General features: G+C 43.6%; 2 protein-coding genes across 2 annotated transcripts; one reads left to right on the forward strand and one right to left on the reverse strand.

The window, feature by feature from the left end:
* Positions 1–93: 93 nt before the first annotated feature.
* Positions 94–11411, reverse strand: slc12a1 (solute carrier family 12 member 1). The gene is made up of 26 exons (XM_079465417.1): positions 11062–11411; positions 10043–10183; positions 9840–9915; positions 9332–9427; positions 9111–9250; positions 8915–9025; positions 8710–8821; positions 8390–8517; positions 8217–8301; positions 7924–8075; positions 7456–7563; positions 7213–7336; positions 7027–7128; positions 6776–6931; positions 6364–6463; positions 6179–6290; positions 5636–5776; positions 5444–5550; positions 4588–4670; positions 4230–4358; positions 3899–4027; positions 3690–3801; positions 1132–1218; positions 914–1049; positions 753–820; positions 94–622 (listed from the first exon to the last, which is right to left on the reverse strand). Exons 1-26 carry the CDS (start codon positions 11302–11304, stop codon positions 487–489), a joined length of 3114 nt encoding a protein of 1037 aa, XP_079321543.1. The 5' UTR covers positions 11305–11411; the 3' UTR covers positions 94–486.
* A 4691-nt stretch (positions 11412–16102) lies between these two features.
* myef2 (myelin expression factor 2) lies at positions 16103–23247 on the forward strand. Its single transcript, XM_079466167.1, has 17 exons — positions 16103–16360; positions 17551–17738; positions 18216–18268; positions 18820–18827; positions 18932–19025; positions 19107–19298; positions 19378–19531; positions 19635–19684; positions 19768–19828; positions 21347–21445; positions 21595–21636; positions 22061–22147; positions 22219–22293; positions 22369–22410; positions 22516–22691; positions 22768–22819; positions 22904–23247. The coding sequence occupies exons 1-17, from the start codon at positions 16233–16235 to the stop codon at positions 23065–23067; spliced, it is 1665 nt and encodes a 554-aa protein (XP_079322293.1). The 5' UTR covers positions 16103–16232; the 3' UTR covers positions 23068–23247.
* The last annotated feature ends 155 nt before the right edge of the window (positions 23248–23402 follow it).

Genomic DNA, 23402 nt, shown 5'->3' on the forward strand with positions numbered 1-23402 from the left:
ACAATTTTATAACATAAACCTATTTGTTCTTCCCATAAACGCTATATAGTACTGTGTTATACTGTATATACTGTGTTAAGAAAATACATGTGAGAAGTTTTAAAATGTCTTTATTAATTACTGATAAATAATCATAAATAAAACTTTAATATTCTTGAATTCAGAGTGAAATATCTCACACAATATTTTCAAGTACTGCAGAAATATAAACAGGTTGTCAAGAAAACATCGTTATGAAGCATGAATATATTTACATCAGAATAACTGAATAATTGATCATTCTGAATCATTTCACACTTTATTGCACTTTGTGCAGAAATCTAATGTAATTGTTGCTATAGCTACACACTTCCACTAGAGAGCAGAATATATATATATATATATGAGCAATCAAAGCAAAGCAACACTAGTGTACTCGAGACAGCACAATATAAAATGTGTTTTTATATGTAAAAAGTGTGTGTGTGATGTTTCTGTTGAACAGCTTCAGGAGTAGAATGTCAAGACGCTCTGGTGGTTTCCACGGATCAGGACGGTCGGTGGAAGATTCTTTGTGAGCGCGTCCAGCCAGGCCATATACAGATGATCAGACACTGAACCTTTACGAGCGATGGGCAGACTCCTGACATACACACACACACACACACACACACACACGTCATCATCATCACAGAACAGTTTAGGATTAAAAGAGAAGAGAAGAGAAGAGAAGAGAAGAGAAGAGACTAGACGAGACGAAGTAGGTGACTTACAGCACGATGAGTTTAGCGGCTCGAGAGCTCTCCTGGAGAAGTTCATTCAATCGCACCTGCAGGATTGTCTGTGGATTGGTTTGCATGAATGTGTTATACGATCATGCTCAACATGTGACAATATTATATTGTATGATGATGTCATTCTAATTGTGTTGTACCTTTTCCTCAAAGGCATCGAGTTCAGTGTCTGTGATCTTCCATGGATGCTCTTTCCTCAAAGCTTCCTCCTGTGTCGTCTCTTTTGATCCCTCGTGCATCCGGAACGGCTCGATCATGTCATTGAACGCTTTCCAGCTAATACACACACACAGAGTGAATAACACAGTGAATGAAGTGAGGTTGTGTGTGTGTGTGTGTGTGTTTGTGTGTGTTGTACCTCTCTGCGCTGGGCCTGATGTTCATATCTGATATCACTTTGAAGTCATCACATTTGATCCTGAACTTCTTGAGCATCATCTGCATTCTGACAGACAAATCATAACACGACACATCGGTTAGTAGTCGACTTTTCTTTTGATTAGAAGCAGATTTGATCTTATCTGATCTTGTGTTGTGTTGTGCTGTACTGTTCAGTGCTGTGCTGTGTTGTGTTGTGCAGTGCTGTGTTGTGCTGTTCTGTGTTGTGTTGTGTTGTGTTGTGTTGTGCTGTGCTGTGCAGTGAAGTGCTGTGCTGTGCTGTGCTGTGTTGTGCAGTGCAGTGCAGTGCAGTGCAGTGCTGTGCCGTGTTGTGCAGTGCTGTGCTGTGCTGTGCAGTGCAGTGCTGTGTTGTGCAGAGCAGTGCTGTGCTGTGTTGTGTTGTGCAGAGCAGTGCTGTGTTGTGCAGAGCAGTGCTGTGCTGTGCTGTGCTGTGCTGTGTTGTGTTGTGCAGTGCTGTGCTGTGCTGTGCAGAGCAGTGTTGTGCTGTGCAGTGCTGTGTTGTGCTGTGCAGTGCAGTGCAGTGCTGTGTTGTGTTGTGTAGAGCAGTGCTGTGCTGTGCTGTGCAGTGCTGTGCTGTGCAGAGCAGTGTTGTGCTGTGCTGTGTTGTGCTGTGCTGTGCTGTGCTGTGTTGTGCTGTGTTGTGCTGTGCTGTGCTGTGTTGTGCTGTGTTGTGCTGTGCAGAGCAGTGTTGTGCTGTGCAGTGCTGTGTTGTGTTGTGCTGTGCTGTGCAGTGCAGTGCAATGCAGTGCTGTGTTGTGTAGAGCTGTGCTGTGCTGTGCTGTGCTGTGCTGTGCTGTGCTGTGTTGTGCTGTGCTGTGCTGTGTTGTGCAGTGCAGTGCTGTGCAGTGCTGTGTTGTGCAGAGCAGTGTTGTGCTGTGCTGTGTTGTGCTGTTCAGTGCTGTGTTGTGTTGTGCAGTGGTGTGCTGTGCTTAGCTGTGTTGTGCTGTGCTGTGTTGTGCAGTGCTGTGCAGTGCAGTGTTGTGCAGTGCTGTGTTGTGTTGTGCTGTACAGTGCAGTGCTGTGCTGTGTTGTATTGTGCAGAGCAGTGCTGTGCTGTGCTGTGCTGTGCTGTGCTGTGTTGTGCAGTGCTGTGCTGTGCTGTGCTGTGCTGTGCTGTGTTGTGCAGAGCAGTGTTGTGCTGTGCTGTGCTGTGTTGTGCTGTTCAGTGCTGTGTTGTGTTGTGCAGTGCTGTGCTGTGCTGTGCTGTGTTGTGCAGAGCAGTGTTGTGCTGTGCTGTGTTGTGCTGTGCAGTGCTGTGCTGTGCTGTGCTGTGTTGTGCTGTGTTGTGCTGTTCAGTGCTGTGCTGTGCTGTGCTGTGCTGTGCTGTGCTGTGCTGTGCTGTGTTGTGCAGTGCTGTGCTGTGCAGTGCAGTGTTGTGCAGTGCTGTGTTGTGTTGTGCTGTACAGTGCAGTGCTGTGCTGTGTTGTATTGTGCAGAGCAGTGCTGTGCTGTGCTGTGCTGTGCTGTGTTGTGCTGTTCAGTGCTGTGTTGTGTTGTGCAGTGCTGTGCTGTGCTGTGCTGTGTTGTGCAGAGCAGTGTTGTGCTGTGCTGTGCTGTGTTGTGCTGTTCAGTGCTGTGTTGTGTTGTGCAGTGTTGTGCTGTGCTGTGCTGTGCTGTGTTGTGCAGTGCTGTGCTGTGCTGTGTTGTGCAGAGCAGTGTTGTGCTGTGCTGTGCTGTGCTGTGCTGTGCTGTGCTGTGCTGTGTTGTGCTGTGCTGTGTTGTGCTGTGTTGTGTTGTGCTGTTCAGTGCTGTGTTGTGTTGTGCAGTGCTGTGCTGTGCAGTGCTGTGCTGTGCTGTGCTGTGCTGTGTTGTGCTGTGCTGTGCTGTGTTGTGCTGTGTTGTGTTGTGCTGTTCAGTGCTGTGTTGTGTTGTGCAGTGCTGTGCTGTGCTGTGTTGTGCTGTGTTGTGTTGTGCTGTTCAGTGCTGTGTTGTGTTGTGCAGTGCTGTGCTGTGCTGTGCTGTGTTGTGCTGTGCTGTGCTGTCCTGTGCTGTGCTGTGCTGTGCAGTGCAGTGCAGTGCAGTGCAGTGCAGTGCTGTGTTGTGCTGTTCAGTGCTGTGCTGTGCTGTGTTATGTAATATGTAATTCCCTTCACGCACATACTGAGCTCATCGGTAGAGACTAAGAGAAGACGCTCCGTTTACAGTCCCTCTGAAAAGCAAACGTGCTTATATGATCTGTTACATGTGTGCATATTGTGCACTGTGTGTGGAAACAAAGCTTTTGCATTTATGGATGCAGACTATTGTATGTCATTCCACAGCTCTAGACTAGACACTTTGTTCTGAAGTCTGTAGTGTTTTAGACCAGAAACTAATGTGATTTAGCTGACCGATGACATCAGCTAAGAGGTGGGGCTTGTGCTTATGAAGGCTTTGCCTCTCGATGAAGAATCGCCTCCCAATTCTCAACGGCTTGGAATCGTGGAATCGGCTCTTTTCGGAATAGATTCCCAGCTCTATTTGAGTTTGGACACACTTATAAATATGCTTCATGTTTGTGTTTGTGTGTAATCTCACTCTTCTTTGTCCCGTTCGATCCGCTCAGACTGTCCGGCGATGAAGATTCTGAGTTTACAGTTCCTCCATTTCTTGCGTGTGGTGAGAATGTGAGGCAGCAGAAGCGTCAGACCTGCAGAATAACATCAACACAACGTCAAAGTCAACACAACACAACACAACACAACACAACACAAGATGATGTGAGTGTCATGATGATTTTCTTTCACCTCCGTCATCAAACAGCCACCAGACATCTATCGTTCCTTTGTCTTGTTTCTTCTTGAACTGACTGCTGGCCTCCACCAGACGCTGGTTCATCTTTGCCAGATCGGACGCTTGAGGAACATCCAGAGAAACTGAAAAACAGAAGAAAATGATGTGAAACCGTACGATTTCTTTGAACTTTGAAGGTTAAGTTGATCAGAAACAGAGATCTGTCATTCTGTGATTGAAAACCTTCACATATGTGTGTGTGTGACATTACAGACGCTGTTAGATTATAGAAAGACTTGAATAAAGTCTGGAGCACAGAAATCTTCTCTTGACCTTCTCTTCTACCTGTGTTCGTCAGCTCTGTTCTGGAGGCTTTTTTGGACCTCTTGAAGAACCAGTTTCTACCCTGAGGCTGAAAGTCGTTCTCCTCCATCTCCAGCCCCTGCTGCTCCATGATCATCCGCTCCATCTCCTCTGACGGTTACACAACATCACAACATTCAGTTTGATGTAAACTTTGGAATCTTTGAATGTGTGTGATGATGGAACATGTTATCATGAACACGCTGTGATATCTGAGATGAATGTTATCAGAAGAAGGTTCAGAGTTGAGTTCTTATCGGCTGTGATTGATTTATTAATCCACTGTGAATAAACACACAGATGAATTGTGAAATGAGGAATTCAGTGTTTCACCTCTTACCTTCTGCTTTCAGAATGTGTGAGATGTCCAACCCTTGATTTATTCTCAGAATCACCGTCCCGTTCTCGAAATCAAACGCGTCACTGCGAGGAACAGAGAAACATGCGTGTGTTTAAGGAGAAGACGGGTGAGTGTGGTTGTGTGTTTAAAAAGAAACATTGTAAGAAATGAAAAGTTGACTTGACTGTCAATTGAAAAAAACTAGTTGAACCAACTTCAAATACAGTAAATATGCAACAGTCACATTTCTGAGTTCACTCAATTATGGACGTAGTTGACCCAACTCTAAAGAATATGTTTTATTTAACGTTAATATATCATTGTTCTATTATTATATACAAACTCTACTTCAGTATCTGATAAGCTGTTTGTGTTTTAAACACTTTAGTAGTGTCGTCACTGCGTCATTCACTTCACACCTCAACATGCTAACAATCATTAAACATCATTTAGTTAAAAAAGGAACTCTGAATAATAAAGATAACTTACAATGACAACACAAACAAAAAAACATATCCAGCAAACACTAAAATAGCAATCCTTTTAATCATTTAAACCTCAAATTGACATTTCTGCAATGCATGCTGGGAACTTTCACACATTACACAGTTTGGCGAGTTGGTGAAACTTCTTGACGCGCTTTGGACAATCACTTAGATATCACAGTCACTTAGATATCACAGTTTTGTTGATCCCAGTCAACAAAAGAATCTTGGTTGGTACCACATTTAGACTCATTTTGATCAGTTTACTCAATATAATGCTTCTTCTTCTTCTACTAAAAACTTAGTTCAAGTTACTTTATTATCTTTGTCAGGAGAACAATTTGAAGTTGTATTTTCTACAGTAAACTTACTGCAGAATTCCCACATAACTCTGAACCTCCTGATGTTTCGATGTTCTCCAGTCACGTTTAAATCCCAACATCACTGTGTTTGGCTTCATTCTGCCGAGACCTGATGCCTACACACACACACACACACACATGTGTGTTAAGAGAGTTAGGAGATGTCAGTGAGTGTGTGTAGAGAGATGTCAAGTGTGTGACCTGCAGTAGAGTTTCTGCTCCTTCTCTCAGGCTCTCTCGAGCTAACGCCGTGTAAAACGCTTTACGCTTCTGTTTATTGAGCCACAGCTGATTTATCTGAACAGCACTATTGATTTCAGCCGAACTCTTGTCACGGGGACCCTGAAACACAAACACACGCATTTACTATCTCCGTGGGGACAGTCCATTGGCGTAATGAGTTGTATACTGTATTTATCCCCTAAACATAAAGATCCTAGAAAACTTTTTGCATTTTTAGATTTTAAAAATGATCGTTCTGTACAGTTAATAAGCTCTTGAGCCCGTAAGGACATCAGTTTTGGTCCACACAATGAGTCCCCCCATGAGCTGGTGTGTATTCAGGTTTAGGTCCCCACTAACACATACAAACCAAGACCACACACACACACAAACAAACACTTTTTTTTTTGTCCAGGAGCATCATTATAACCATTGAACTGACCGCTAATAAAATATCACACTGCAATAGACAGACTTCAAGCATCTGTTCTTTAGATTTAGTGTCAAATATTTGAGACTCACCACAAACACCTCGCACGTCAAACACAAGCCGTAGTTTTTAGTGAATGAATGAGCCATGTCCAGAAGAGCCGGTCTGCTTCTGGGACATCCGGTCAACACCAAAAACTGAGGTCTACAACACACACACACGCTTTACAACCTCATCTACACATCAGATCATTCACTGTTCATCTGCCGTGTGTCACCTGAAGTTTTTAATGTGATCGTCCACACGTAATAAAGTCAAAGCGTTGTCCACGGCTTTAACAAACGTCACAGCTTGAGTGGATGAACCCCAGTTCACATCTGACAGAAAAACAAACAAATCAAGTCTTCATCATGACGCTCGGGACACACAAACTCATGTGTTCCACACCACAATAACTATCATCAGCAAACATCTCTCGTCATTGTCATGAAATGAAAAAGTGTAAGTTTAGCCACTAAAATAATTTACTGGAGAAAATAATGCACAAAAACTAAAATGAACATCAAAACTGAATATACACAGACATTTTTATACAAAAAATATATTAAAACTCCAATTAAACAAAAGTGTGTCGTATTGAATGTGTGTTTGATGTTTGCAGTTGTGTGAACTCATGTTTGGGTTCTTACCGGGTTTCTTCACCGTGACATAAATATAGAGAAATAACTCGATGCCGTAAGTGAGAAGGGCTGCCCACCAGTTTATAACAAACATGACCGCACAACAGAGAACAGCACCGAACAGAGACAACCACATGTTATAATATTTATACGCCGGCCTCCAACCTGCACACAACAATAACAACAACAACAACAGTCTTTAACACACACACCCCTGACCATCACTGTGTGTGTGTGCGCGTGCGTGTGTGCGTGTGGACCTGGAGATTTGGCGTATGATGCGTGGAAACAGGAGAAGTTGATGAGAGCGTATGAGGCCAGAAAGAAGTTTGAGATGATGGGTGCGATGGTGTTGAGTTCAGCTGAAAACACATCAAAGGTCATGAGTGAAACATCATCATTCTCATCCTCACAACACTTCCTGTGAATCATCATCTTCTCTTTACCAATGAGGATGAAGGCCACAGCGATAAAGAAGGTCAGGACGTATCCTCTGATTGGCTCGTTGTTTTTCCCGTAACCTTTGGCGAAGAACTTGAGAGCTGTGTAGATGTTGTCTTTACACAGAGCCTGTTTGAGTCAAATCAAAGATTTCATCCACATCACGTGTAAAAGGATTATTTACAATGTTTCACATGACTGGACGTTTCATCTTTTATTGCTTGTTATGTTTTTGAAGGTTGACTCACCTGGAAGACTTTAGGAGCGCTCACGAGAGACGCCAGAGCAGAAGAGAGGGTGGCCGAGAACGTTCCGGCTGTGATGAGAGGTCCAAATCCAGACACCAGAGTCATGACCTACACACACACACGTGTTACACAACATTCTCTGACACTTGATTGATGATTATGAGTCTCAGATGCGTCTCATTCAGAGCTCGGAGATTCAACTTGACTTCTCAGTCGTGTTTAAATTGCTCATGAGAAATTAAACCGAATGTTGGAAATTAATGTAGATTGTAGAGGTGAAATAATCTGGATGTGATGAGAAATGTTTGAGTTCATATTGAGATCTTCAATAATATTTTGATTGCAGACGAGAGAAATCTGAGCTCAGTTTGACACACTGTTGACGTCTCTTCTCAAACTCTCATGACAGACACATTTCTGACTCTTTGCGTGTGTATGTGTGTATGTGTGTGTGTGTGTGTGTGTCACCTGAAAGTTGTTCATGAGGCCGTAGTTGCATTTGGTGGTTTGACAGATTGAGAAGTCATAGCCGAGTTCACACGCTGAAGAGAAGTTGCAACTCACTCCAGGTTTGATTGTGTCGTTACGGTTACCAGTCGCATCTCGTACGACCGTGACAGCTGCAGCGACAGAGAGAGATATTTATTAACATAAGTAAAAGTGTGTTTACGCTCAGTCACGAGTTTATTGTTTTATAAATGCAGGTGTGTGTGTGTGTAGAATTGTAATCTGTTGTGTAAGTGTTGACGGTCAGGACTCACAAACACACAGAGCGATGCCGAGGTACGTAACTCCTGTGATGAAGATGGCCAGCAGGGTTCCCTTGGGAAGAGCGGCCTGAGGGTCCTACACACACACACACATCACGTGTGTCACATCGACACAAATCAAACACTGTCTGCTTTATTTACATTTCAGATTCACATCTTCTTACTCTCAGATCACCAGAGATATTCGCTCCGGCCAAAATTCCAGTGGCTGCTGGGAAAAAAATGGCAAAAACCGAGAAGAACGTTTCTCCATCCCGGAAGTCTGGAATAAAGTTTTCCTTTGCAATGGATTCTGGAGCAGAGAAACGTGAGAACAAAATCACTTGTTTTATTGAGTTTTGGGTCATTTTCAGTCTGCAGATGATTCTAGACTCATGAAAGACTGAGATCACATCACTTCATATAAAGAAATCAATCCTGTCATCTTCAAATAACAAACAATCTGTATGTAAGAGAAAAATATACATTTGTTTAAACATGTCACCTCGATAGTTGAAGAAGCCTTTAGAACGCTTGTCCTGTGTGGAGGGAATCACTGTTCCAATAAACACATCAGCAATAGCCAACAGCAAGATCACCAACAGCAGGACCTGAGCCTAAACACACACACACACACAGAAGAGAGAGAGAGAGGTTTTCTTATACAGTGCTAGGAGAAAGTCAATCCCAGCATGCTTCAGTGATCTTACCTTGGCCTCCCATTCCATGCCGGCGACAGAGATGCCCAGCAGCAGGACAACAGTTATACACCCGATGATTCTGATGTCATTCATCGGATCAAGGATGAGCGCGTCGTTCTCCTGCACACCAACATGAACATTACAACCTACAGTCAACGCTGAAACAACCAACAGACACATTCATCACAACGTCAAGAGTCTCTACCTTCAGCAGATCCACCACCGTTTCAGCAAAGCCCACCACATACATCGCCACGGCAACAGCGTTAGCGAAGGCAAAGATCAGACCGATGGATCCTCCGAACTCAGGGCCCAGACTGCGAGAGATCAGGTAATACGCTCCACCTGCGACACACACACACACCCATCAGACCTGTCTCTCTGTGTGTGTGTGTGTGTGTGTGTGTGTGTGTTGTGTGTCTTTACCTCCTCTCACAACACCATTGGTACAGATCGCTGACATTGACAGACAGGTGGTGCTGGTCACAACCATACTCAGCAAAACCACCACTATTCCCAGTCCTGAAACACACACACACACACACTTCAATGTGCGTCATGTGATCACATCTTCACCAAAACTTAGCTTAAAGGAGCAGTATCTGGAAATGAAATAAGTGTGTAACTGTTGTGTGTTTTACTGTGATGTTGTGTGTGTGTTCAGGAGTGTGGAGGGCCTGCGGCCGTGTTTGAGCTGGAACGTGTTCTGTGATGGAGCTGAAGGCGTCTGACTGGAACTGAACCTCACGCAATTTTCGCAGAAACTCAGACGTCTGATCGGCCATTAGTTCTGCACCATAAATCATGTGACCAATGACCTTCAACACTAGCACACAACTACACCACAGGCCGAGTCTCCAGAGATCTCACAACGGAGTTTATAGTGTGTGTTTGTGCACACGTGTGTGTTGAAGGTCACGGCGGTGAATCTCACCGATCCCTGCTTGTCCAAAGACCCACGAGAGACGAATGAAGAGCATCACACCCCAGATATTCAGCATACATCTCACCTGAACACACGACAGAGTTATTCAAACGCACCCATTTATACAGCCCTGTTTAAGATCATCTTCACACCGGACGTGCTGCTTATCGACTCTCTCTGTGATAACACGGTAGGTTGTTATTTCTGCTCACCAGAACTCCTTTGATCCAGCCAAACTTAACTAGACCGCTTTCGTTCTTTTCCAGCGGGACGATGGACTCCACGTCGCCCAACGTAGAGCTGTCGCACACCTCGCTGCTCTCACCCACGCTCTGATCCACAAGGCCTGCGTTCTGACGGAGAACATCAAGACATTTTAGGACTAATTCAAACAAACATGAACGATTGACAATGATGAGAATCTTTTTACATTTTAACGTCCGCTTATCAAACAATCAAAGCATTTAAAATTAGTTAATTCCTTTATAAAGCACATTTAAAAACAACAGATGTTGTAGCCAAAGTGACGTTGTGGAAATAAATGACAAAATTGAAACGTAAATGAACGTTCTGTGCACATTATGACCTGGACTGCATGAAGATGACTGTTTTTCATGCGCTTCTGAGCAAACGTAAGATCATAAAAGTTGAATTTGTTGTTTTTGATTTGTGATTTCTTGCAGAAGGATATATGAAGGTGAAGGTGTATCGTATGTTGTGATAGCGCTTGTGTTTACATAAATGATTGTGTTTATGAAGGATATCTACAGAAGATCATAAACTCACGGCTGGAGGTTATTCTGATTCAACGTTTCAGTTATTTCCCATGAACGTGAATAAGACAAAACATTCATTAAACCAACAACACATGTGCTGGAATGATACTAAACACATCTGCTCATGTCTGATTTCTGTTTTAAAGTAAAGTCAGCAGAAATGGGAAACAACAGATGAAAGTATGAGCTTCATCCATCAATAAACCTGCTTCCAATTTAAAATAATAAACTTGAACACAATTCTCTAGAAAACTAATGTCAATGATTTAAGAATTGTTGTATTAGTATATTGTTATCATATGTATGTTTTTTCCCGATCAAAGTTCAGCTCTTTATCTCTGGAGTTTTTGGAGGTTTGAATCGGTTGTATTTTCAAGAAAAACGGAAAAACGGAAAAGGTTCATTTTCATTCAGAGATGTGTTATGTGTTGTGTGTGTTGTAGAGTTGGACTGACCTTGTGAAAGACATCATGAAGCTCCTGTAGAGACGGTCTCACAGCTCTGTGTCCGCTGATGCTCGCCGCGTTACGATAGAAGTCGATATTAGGCACCCGATCCAAAGTGTCATGACCAAACGTGCTGACCACAGATGGACGGACGGGCCGATGGTCACCATTCCTGAAGCCATTACTGGAGAATGACGTCTCCTCATACTGTGGAGGATCATCTTTAGATCTGTCAAATGCTGGATTCTCCATCTGTGAGTCAATCACTTCAAGTGACGGATGAATGTTGTGTGAATGTGAATGTGTGACTCTTTATAGTCGGCTGGAGTTCACAGCCGAAAGCCCATTGGTTTGTCTGTGGATGCACCGAAATACACCTGACGGTGGTGTTGTGCTGGGGGGACGTCCTTGATTCATCAAAGTGTTTAAAAATTAACAGGCCATAAACTCATAACAGCAGATAAAGACGACTCGGGTCACGGTTATTAATATTACAAAATAAGAGCGAGATCAGTTTTGAGCGCTGCATGATGGTTAGGACTTTGAGGTCCGGGCTGGACGTTTGTTTGATGCTGCGGTGTGTCTGGATGAGAGACATAAATCCACACACATCATGAGAAATACACATTGTCAGCGTGTGATGATGATGATGATGATGATGATGAAGTTAATGGAAAGCCAGCTGTAATGGGAACTTGCTCAGGGCTCTTTTGACACATTACAGAAATACTTCCTTATTACCTGTGAACACACTGTGAACTCATGAACTGTGGAATGTCAAACGCTTTGATCACATCAGCCAGAAAACCAAAGGCGACCTTGAAAATGTTTCGCTTGGATGAGGTTTATAGGAAAGGTCGTGTGCTGAGCACCGCTCGGGCTTTCTGTAGGTGTGATGTGGGCGTGGTCCTTTGACCTCTGACCTTCAGCTGTTCTCATGACGTTTAAACGCTGAGGTAAATATATCGCTATCAGATTGGAGGTTTGACCTCGTGAACTGCTGTTGTTAAAACATGAGATGTGTGTTCAGTGTACTGACTCTCTGATATTTACCCCCCGCATTATGACATGACATAACCTGCACGCGTGTGTGTAAGCATGTGTGGACTTGGTTTGTGTATGTTAGTGGGGATCTAATCCTGAATACGCACCAGCTCATGGGGACCTGTGTGACTGTGAGGAGCAAAATCAAGGTCCTCACGGACTCAAGAGCTTATAAGTTGTATAGAACGATCATTTTGTAAATCTAAAAAAGCTAAATGTTTCCTGTATGTTTAGGGGTTGGGTTAGGGGTAGGGGATCGCTGTTTCTAGACAGTCTGGCAGCAGTAGGCATCAATATCATTATAATCAGCCGTCACCATGGAGACAGACACAACCAGTAGAACATCACCGTCTGCACACAGGCTTAATGCAGTTGCTATGGATACAGGCCCGTCTCATCCAGGCCAAGAGCGCTGTGTGACATGATGAACAGATTCTCATTTAAAGAATATACTCTACTGTTTAAAGGTTTACTCGTTCATAAAAGAAATATACAGATATTAACTGTTCTTCAGTGAATGTGCAGAGATGTTCTTTAGTCATTTTATCCAGCAGTTTCTTTAAGTCTCATCCTGAGATAAACAGAATTCACGTCTATTCTGAACTCAGACTGATTTGACTTCATTATTCAGTCTAAGTCATTCATTTTATCCAACTATTTAAAATATCATATTTCAATACAATCTTGCTCTATAAATTATGTTTACACCATTATATTTTTCAAGCATTCAGGAGATTCAGCCTTCAGAACAAAACATTCATAAAAGTCATTTCAGGAAAGTGATTGTTAACATTGGATCAGTAGTGTAGAGAATCATCTCTCCATATGAAATCACTTCATTATACTGACATGAACATCGTGTTTAGCATCAGATTATATGAAAGAAATTCACACAAGTTCAGAGTTCAGTTTTATTCCAGCAGAACCATCACAGAGATCCACATTCATCAGACAAGCACAGAGAACAGTGATCTTCATCACACACACACATGCGCTTGGTTCTGTCAGGAGATCATCTATCGCTGCTAAATGAAGGCACGAAATAACAGTAAGGCAGATTGACAGCACTAGAACACTGCAGATGAACTGTTAGTATCCAGCTGGATGCTGTTGTCATGGTGACACACCCTTCCTTCATCACAGTGAGAGCGTATGCAGAGGATGCAGTGAGTGTTTTAGAGCACTAAACACACATGAGATGAGCTGACGTCACACATCCATACGTTCTCACAACCACGATATTTGAGTAAACAGACCAGAGACCAACTCTACAGCACGCAAGGATTCCTCATAATTTCTTCTCTCTCAAATCTGTACGTGAAGCTTTCTTCAGTAGAAGATATTTGGAGAAATGTCTCGGTGGTAAGTCATTGGAGTTCAGTGTTGTTTGACATTCTTCAAAATATCTTCTGTTGCGTTCTGAAGAAGAAAGAAACTCGCACAGGTTTGACACGACATGAGGAACGAGTAAATGATGACAGAATGTCTATTAATTTATTAAAACACCAAAATCGTATGATATTGTACTTATTTTCTAATGCACATCATTTGATATTTTTGTGTGCACAGCAGTGATGTCTCTTGTGTTGTGTCTATAGTCTGTAAAGTTCTTCATCGGTCTTGAACACATGAAGATAAATGATATGAATCTTTCTGAAACACGTGAAAGCTCTGATCCGTCAATCAGTGAAACACTGTCCTGATTGTCCTAAACTTTAATAGCTTGTCTCTAGCTACGCTCTAAAAACTCTAAGTTCAATCAAGCCAACATGTCTTCAGAGAATATAAACTGCTTTCAACCGTTAAAGCTCATGGACTGACACCGAACGGGTTAAATGACCCTGTTGACTTCATGCCAAACACGGCGGTCATCTTGATTTCATTCGCCTTTTCTTCCCTGAGATGCTAGTTGGCTAAATGTTATGACATCATACTCTGAAGCACACAATCATGAGGTCAGGCCAGACGTCGGCGTTCACAGTGTGTGGTTTGTCGCCGTACATCCAGCGTGACTTGAGTGGGTGGGCGTGGCCTCGTCTTCTCTCAGGACAGGGCGTATTCAAAAGCCCCTTTCTCAAGACCCTCGAGTCCATCGCCCCAGCTGGATGAGGGCATACTGCTGTACGGATCCAACAGAATCCTGAAACACCTGATGACCAAGAGCCCGAGAAACACCAGCAACATGCCCACGAACGCAAACGCCGTCTTCTGCTCCAGACTCAGAGAGTGAGCCATGATGTCACTGCTGTGATTGTAGTGAACGCTACACATGTTCCCGAATGAGCCCCGTCATCATGAATGTGTCATGAGGGATCAGACGGACGCCTGTGGACGGCACACACCATAAAAACACTCAACATCGTGTGATGAAGAGGAGGCGATTGTGGGATGTTAGTATGTGACGGCACAGGTATCACACAGCAGACGTGTGCATGACTGTGACATCTGATGACAGACGCTTCGTGCATGCAGACACATGACAGCAGGACCTGTTGCATTTCAGCTGTCATACATTCTCAACAGCACAGAGAGACGCTCGCTGTCATGACACTCACAGATACATACATGTGTCACGTAACGAAAGAGAGAGATGAATCTCATCTCACCTTCATGTGCGTGTCATTCTGTCAGACCTGTTGCAGGCGCTCAGTGTGTCTTCATGACTGCAGAAGAGCTCATGTGAGGTCCACAGTCTCCACTTCACCGATCCTGAAAACACACACACACACACACACACACACACACACTGAGCCGGAGGGCTGGCTGGGAGCGGCAGTGCGCAGACACGCTCACTAAACCTGCGACTGGAATACCATTGAGATGCTCTGACAGTACTGCTGTGTGTGTGTGTGTGTGACGCCTGCGCTTCCTCAACATTCTGTCCCTGCATCTCTCTCTCTCTCTCTCTCTCGCTCGCTCTCTTGCCTTCTTCCTTCCACCAGAAATGGGATGCTGATGTCATCACCTGTGGATGATCTGAGGTCAGTGGCAGTGCACCGGTGAACTCCAACACACAACCGTCATCACACCATGTGTGTTACCGAGGAACATTAAAATGCTGCTTTTCTTGGTAAAGTTTATTTCTGCAGTAGATTCTACCTGGAACTCTCACGCTGGATTATTACTGCTGAATTGTGGGACATTTACTGCACTTGTTGTTGCTATGGTGATCCAGATATCTGGTGGTTGCTAAGGTGTTGCTACGTTGTTTCTAGGATTGTTTTGTTTTGTGCATCCTTCAATGTAAGCAGACTATTTTGAAGCCATACTTACATACAGAACATGAGCGAATGAACAGGAATATACTCTACTGGACGTGTACATTGTGCTATACATTTATAATGACTCTTTTATAATCATTAAGACTTGATCTGTCATGTCTGACCCGTTTACAACCCTACGGATGGAAGATTGATTGAAAACTGTGATGAATGGAGACAGATGAAATGTTATAATGATGGTTAAATCCCTTTCTATTTCACCCCCTCTGCAGAAGTGAAGCTTTCACTTTCATGAGAATAAAACACACCTAGTTCTCTCGGTAGTCTTCCAGAAGAAAACATGACGCATCGGAGTCATTCAGACACACTGTGTATGTGGTTTAGTTAAGTGCGGCTTCACAGATATTAAACATTATAAACAAGACGTTAACTGCTTTATTTTCAATTCACTTTTCGCAACCTTCATGAAATATGGAGAAGAAAAGCATCCTGGAAGAGAGAATAAAGCTAATGTGACCTCTGAAGTGTGTGAACGGACTGATGTTGTTTTACATGTGACTGAACTTTACCTTCATTTCACCAGGAAATTTAGCAGGAAAACCTCCCGGGATCAATAAATGCCTCTATCTGTTGTTTATAATACATGACACATTGCACAGAGTTTACAACAGCTCATTTGAGCTCATGTGTAAGAGGAGGAAGATCATTCTCTGTGTATTGCGTGTACATGTGTGTCTCTTTCACAGACGGGTTGTTTTATCATATCAAACATTTGTTTTCGGTTCTTTTGAACCATTTCATACAAAAAAATGAAACATTTTCACAATTCTTCCGGTCAGTCAAAGTCTCGTCTCTAATTGACCGTGCTCTCGCGATATTTGGTCTGGATCGCGCGCGTGAACTGGAGCAGCAGTGATGGCGGACGCGGAGTTGGCGCTTGATCTGACTGAAGATTTAAAACAGGAGGACACGGAGGATTCTCCGCTCGGTGAAGGAGAAGCGGAGCCGCAGCAGACGCAGGAGAACACTAATGGAGTCAAAACGTAATTCAAACTATTTGTGTGCGTCGCGTCGCGTTTGTTTAGCGTGTGGGTTTTGCGCGGCCTGTACGCGAGCGGAACGCGTCACTGAGAGAGAATTAAATATCTTCATCATCTTCATCGTCTTCATCATCTTCATCATCTTCATATATCTCATATATCTCATGTATCAGATCGTGTCTTGTGTTTTTGTGGCGCATGTTTTTATTGGCTGGTCGTCAGTCAGCGCGGTAACCCGTAGCGACGGCGCAGCGTCATCGATCCGCGAGCGGTTGTTTTGACGTGTTTGACAACTTTTCAATTCAAGTGGTCATTTATTAAACTCCAGAGAATTATGGGATACATGCGGGTTTCCAATTACACCAAAATACTTTGTTATTGTGTTTGATGCCTTTCCTCAGCAGTGAATACATGACGTCACGTGCTAGCTGTTTATGTTTAAGACAACATGTTTACCGGAGAGATTCATATTTATAAACACACAAGAGAGAAATAGCGACTTCTGTGCCGATGTGTTTAGAGATATAAACTAGAATAACTCTTGTTGTATTAGTGATGCATGTTGTTTAAATAATAAGCTAAACTTGAACAAGGTGTGTATATGTAGTTGTGTTGTGTTCAATAGAGAGAATCTGTTGTCCATCGGTTTTATACAAAGATGTTTTGGCTGGATATGGAAACCTTTATTAAAGAAGTAAACAAGCATTATATGTACTTTAAATGTTTTTGATATTTGTATGTATCTTTCCAGTGAAAGGAATAAGAACTTCAATTAATGTTAATCATTTTGGGAGAAAAGGACCGGAGCCAAACCAGATTTCATTCATTTTCTTCCAGAGTTTAACTTGATTTGATTTCAGGATTATTTGGATATTTCAATAGTTGTCATTGGCTTTCTGATCTGGGTTGTACGTGGTTTATATGCAGTACTATAAAAACAAGATTGTGTTTACCGCATCGATTCTCAAGAGATTAAGACTGTTATTGTAATGAACGTGTTTACTTTACCTATGATTTATTGAGTAACTTACATGAAGAAAATGACAGGTCGATTTGCTTAATGTATTGAACCGCAAACTATTGGTTCACTGTTTTGATAATAAAGTGAGTATGATCATACAATTGATGAAGTGTTGAGTTTTCCTCTTGTCATTAATGTGTAGTGTGTTCTTGTGTTTGTGATGTTTACGCAGGGAAGCTGAAGACGCGCCTAAAGAGAAGATCTCCGGGGGCCGGAAGTCCAGCCGCTATCATCCCTATAAAGACAGACACGGCGGTCCGGGAGAGAAGAAGAGCGCCCAGAGGAACCAGCGAGTGTTCGTCAGCAATATCCCGTATGACATGAAGTGGCAGGCAATAAAAGATCTAATGCGTGAGAAAGGTAACGCACACGGGGAGTGCCCGGTGACACGTGATTGTCCCTCCGTCGGCCCGTAGCTCTCATTCAGTGCAGTTTACAGAAGGACAGAGTGTGTCCGACTCTCAGGGCTTGTTCTGGATCATATTTTGATCATGTTTAGGTTATTCCAGGTCTTTTACTCTGGTACTTGTTCAAATGTGCCTGCGATCCTCATTTACTGTGGGATGTGGTTCCGAGGATTCTCTTTTTCTCTGCTCACTCTGTGTAAATGTGTAGACTATTTCTAGTTGAATGAATTTGTAGCTTCAGCAGTGTTTAGCAGTGTGGTGTGTCAGTATTGTGGAGTTTTTGGAGGAGTGCTGCAGGTTTCTGGTGTGTTTTCAATGGGCTTTTCTACTTGTAGAGTTGCACCCAGCCAGGTCAACCCTGTGATGAGACCACTGGTGATTTAAATGCCTTGTTCTCTGTGGTATTTTCCCTCTGTTGTGTCTCATGTAGTTGGTGAGGTAACATACGTGGAGCTCTTTAAGGATGCTGAAGGAAAGTCAAGGGTAAGTGTTGGCGATTCTGCGCTGCGTCAGGTTCCTCTGCGGCGTCACTCTCACGTGACCCGGGGTCCTGCCGTTAGACGTTGTACCTTTGACCTCGGGGTGGTGTGTTGACTGATGCAGTATAACGTTTATTTGGATGTACTTTAAATTGCTGGTGACACGTTTGGCCGGAGCCAATATCTCCACGTTTGACACATTTGATGATTGGTCTCAGGTGTTTATTGATTCGGAACATGTCATTTGGCCTACGAGATCTCATCCCTCATTTGTCATTTGTCTGATCACTTTTCTCCCGTAACAACTGTCCAATAAGATTAACCCGTTTCATTTGCCCCAGATTAATTTCCTTTCATGTATCCATCTTACCGTAGTAACGTTCAATTGAAATGTAAGCTGGTTTCTAATGCGAAATTACAAAATTATGATTCAACAGCATGTCCACAGCAGTTGATTTTGAAATGGATTCATTCTGTTAGCGACCGTCTGATGTTCTGATGATGTTGTTGTTTTTTCCCTCATCCTCTGCCTCTTTCTGGGCCTGGCACCTGCAGGGTTGTGGGTAAGAATCAACCACTCTTCACGCTCTCTTTCATTCTGGTGACATTGATTCCACAGCAAAACCTGGTTCCTCCGTTCACGTACACACCTGCTCTTCTGTTTCAGCGTGGTGGAATTCAAAGATGAAGAGTTTGTGAAGAAGGCCATTGAAGTCATGAACAAACACAATCTGAATGGTCGACCGCTGAACATTAAAGAGGTGAGCGTCTGCCCCACGCTGTACATCGCTTCTGATGTTGTGTTGTGCGCTCTGTAACTCGCACATTTCTCTGTTTTTCAGGATCCTGATGGTGAACATGCACGCCGTGTTCTACAGAGATCCGGTGGGAAGTTCAGTGGGGGTAGGGGGCTGGACACCGGTCCCGGAGTAATGAATGTACCCCCCTCTATCGCCAACAACCCCAACATTCCCCCTGAGCTCATCAGCGCGCTGCAGGCCGGACGCCTGGGAACTACTGTGTTTGTGGCTAATGTCAGTCACTCACTGAGCTAGATTCATGTCAGAGTCCTGTGTGTGTTTATTGACGCACTCCTCATGTTTCTGTGGGCAGCTGGACTTTAAGGTAAGCTGGAAGAAACTGAAGGAGGTGTTCAGCATGGCCGGGACAGTGCGGAGGGCTGACGTGAAGGAGGACAAAGATGGCAAGAGTCGAGGGATGGGGACCGTCACTTTTGAGCAGCCTCTGGAGGCCGTACAGGCCATCTGTATCCTCTTGTCTGTCTCTCTCAGCTGTCTTTGTCTCAGCTGTGTGGTGTAGATTTGTTTGTGTTTGCATGCTGGGAGATGTTCCTTTACTGGTCCTCACAGCCATGTTCAACGCTCAGATGTTGTTTGACAGACAGATGCATGTGAAGATGGTGAGTAAGACATGTGTTGTTTTTTTTCACAGGTTTGATGCATTGCTCCTGTGTGGTATTGACACGTGTGTTTTGTGTTGTAGGATGATAAATGTCTTCCTCCAGATGATTTCCGGCCATCAGAGAAACAGCCACAGTTGCCCAGTAAGAGCTTTGTTTGTGGTGGTGGTGTTGTGTGGATATTTTGTTCTTATGGTTTTTTTCGAGCTGAATGTCTCTGACAACATGTTAACAGCTGCAGCTCTTTCACTGCATGGAACAGTAGATGTGATTTGTAGAGCAGTGTTCTCTAGAGATAGCTATTGGGCACCATGAGCAGGTATTAAACGGCCCCGGGGCAATATTATGAAAGACCGGCGCATCGATAATCTCCGCCCTTATCGGTTCTGCTTTCGGTCCTCTTATATGCTATTGCTTCATTAATGTTATGTTGAACATTTTATCTCAACAATAGTTTCTAATTTTCAATAACACCAAGAATTCAGTCTTAGGCGCATGCATATTCGTTATCCCCATGTCACGTGTCTCTCGCATTTTTTGTCAACACAGCGCATACACACACACACACGAACAGCCACACAGAAGAAAGACGAACAAAACATTCAAAAGTGTGGTTACACTTCACCAAAGTTGATGCTGACAGTGACATGCTCATTGCCACAAGTGCAACAAAACCTTTCCTTGTAGTCATCTGTCAAAGCATGTGTCAAAAGTGCATCATGCGCAGACAGAGAGATGCTCTGTTTTTGACTACTTGGCTCAATCTAGTTCATCTCTTGATGCCACATGGACGTCTGGTATGTATGCTGAGTGCTAACAGGTGTTTTATGTATATTTGTTCAGAATAAAATCGGACAAAGATTCGATAGGGATTATGGAAGAATTTATCAAAAAAAAAGATTTTGTTGTAAATTGTTTATTTTTAATGACTTATTGTTAATTCTGTTCATAAGTAGTTGATTTTTATATCAAAAGGTACCGATAAGAATACCGGACCGATAAGCAGTATCGCTAAGAGTAGTAATAATGTGAGAATCTTAACAATACCCTTCCCTAGTGTTCACTCACAGGATCTGTTCTTACTGGCCCTGTTTACACCTGTATTAAGATGCTTTTTGGTCGATCGAATCACAAGCAGACAAAGGAGACTCATACCCGTTTACACCTGGTGTTCAATCCCTCTCTTTTGTCTACTTTCAACCACTTCTGACCAGATCACCCCCGTGGTCCCAAAGAGGAGGGTATATGGGCGGATCCCTTAGTCTGCGTTAGAACACGAGCGGTAATGTTATTTGTCACATGTTTGCCAAATTAGACAAAAGAGAAAAATGCAGAGAAACGGTTCTTTGGTTTCAGCAATGATAGCCTCAAAACCCCACAGGACAATGGATTCCACTAGAAGTCAGGACTGGCTGACAAACATTGTGCTTTGTACGTTTACTGATAATCACTGGCTCGAACCTTTCTGTATGCGACGACACTCATTTAATGTTCTTTGCAATAAATAGTGCGGCCACTATTGAACCATCAGCAAAACCATTTACACGCGCCTGTTGCAACTGTTACAAACTTCTGAACATCCATGACAAGAACTCAGCCAATGTTCAGATGTCTTTTTTTTATTTCAACACGCTTGTCTGATGTCCTGTGATGTGTCTACAGGAGGTCTGGGTGGCATTGGTATGGGTTTGGGTCCCGGCGGGCAGCCAATCAATGCCAACCGTCTCAGTGGAGGAGGAGTTGGCTCCATGGGACCTGAAGGTGTGTTAAAGATCACATGCTGCCTTATTTCTGTTCTAACTTTATATTACAGCACAATATAATATAAGAATTGATCAGAAAACTAAAATAAATGTGGCGTGTTGTTTATATAGTCAGTGAAGTCATTATGAATCTGAATGTTTGTACAGGGATGGACGGGCCGGTTTATGGAGGGATGAACTGTATGACAGGTGAGAATTCATCATGTAATGTCAACTGTAATATCCTCATCAGTCAGGAGGTCTCACCTCGCTCGCTCTCTCTCTGTCTCGCTCTCTCTGTCTCTCGCTCGCTCTCTCTCTGTCTCTCTCTCTGTCTCGGTCTCTCTGTCTCTCGCTCGCTCTCTCTCTCTCTCTCTCTCTCTGTCTCGCTCTCTCTGTCTCTCGCTCGCTCTCTCTCTCTCTCTCTCTCTGTCTCTCTGTCTCTCACTTGCTCGCTCTCTCTCTCTCTCGCTCTCTCTCTCTGTCTCTCTCTCTGTCTCTCTCTCTGTCGCTCGCTCTCTTGCTCGCTCTCTCGCTCGCTCTCTCTCTGTCTCTCGCTCGCTCTCTCTCTGTCTCTCGCTCGCTCTCTCTCTCTCTCTCTCTCTCGTCTCTCTCTCTCTCTACGTTTGTGTAGGAATGGGTGGAGGTTATTCAGGGATGGGCTGCGGAGGTGGAATGGGAGGATTTGGCAGAGACATGGGACCCATGAGCCGCATGGGAGGTGAAGATCATTTCATCAACATCTGTTTATGTGTGTGTGTGTCTGTCTGACAGCTGTTTGTTTGTGCACAGATATGTATGGTTCAGGAATGGACAGAGACTTCGGCAGGAGTGATCTGGGAATGAACCGCCCGTTCGGAGTGCTGGGTGTGTACTGGATGATGTCAGGTTGTGTGCGAGTGGATTCGTACAGTTTGCTGATTGTCTGTTGTGTTTCTTCAGGTGGAGGTTATGGGGGCATGGGGCCCATGAGCTCTGGATTAGGTGCAGTCTCTCACACATACACGTCAAAATACTGCTTTACCTCTGTTTGCTACACAATAAAAAGTCTGTCACCAGTTTCAGTGTTTTCTCTGCTGTGTCTGTTAGGTGGTGGAATGGGAAATATGGGAATGGAATGCATGAACACCGGATTCGATCGGATGGGTGGCAATATGGACATGGGCCGTGGCTTTGGCCAGTATGGTGGTGGCTCAGGTCCCATGGGTGGAATGAGTGACAGGGGGGCAGGGTCTAAGGCAGGATGCCAGATCTTTGTGAGAAACGTGAGTATATAGCTGAATGTGCTTTACTGTGTGTGTGTGACTGAAGGGTTTTAATGAGCAATATTTGTGTTTTCAGCTCTCATATGATCTCACCTGGCAGAAATTAAAGGAAAAATTCAGTCCGTGTGGTAATGTGTTTTTTACTACTGTAATGAATGATCGCATCTCATTTTATAACGGCTGTAATAATGAAATCACAATGTGATGTTCAGGTCAGGTGATGTACGCAGAAATAAAGATGGAGAACGGCAAATCTAAAGGATGTGGAACGGTCCGTTTTGACTCTCCAGAGAGCGCTGAGAAAGCCTGTCGAATGATGAACGGAACTAAGATCAACGGACGAGAGGTTGATGTTCGTATCGACCGCAACGCTTGAGCAAACCCACTTGCACACCGCCACTTTTGTTTTGTTTTAAAAACAAACATCATGACTTTCATTACCCCAGTACACCAGCTGATTTCAATCTGTGTTTGTGACTTTTTTTGTTTTGTAAACCCTTTTTAATTTGTCTCTTCAAATGACAATTTTAAGAATTAAAGTTGGGTGTTGTAAACCAGTCTTTGTCTCTGAGTGCTGCGTTCAACAGAAAGTGTGTCTGCTCATTTCAAACACAAAGCAGAAAATAGGACACATGTTTACTACACACACGGCACCTGCTGCCACAGTACTGATGCTCTCAAGAGTTTAAACCGTTAAAAGTGATGACGTTT

Source organism: Barbatula barbatula, assembly GCF_947034865.1.
Source record: "Barbatula barbatula genome assembly, chromosome: 10".
Classification (NCBI taxonomy): Eukaryota; Metazoa; Chordata; class Actinopteri; order Cypriniformes; family Nemacheilidae; genus Barbatula; species Barbatula barbatula.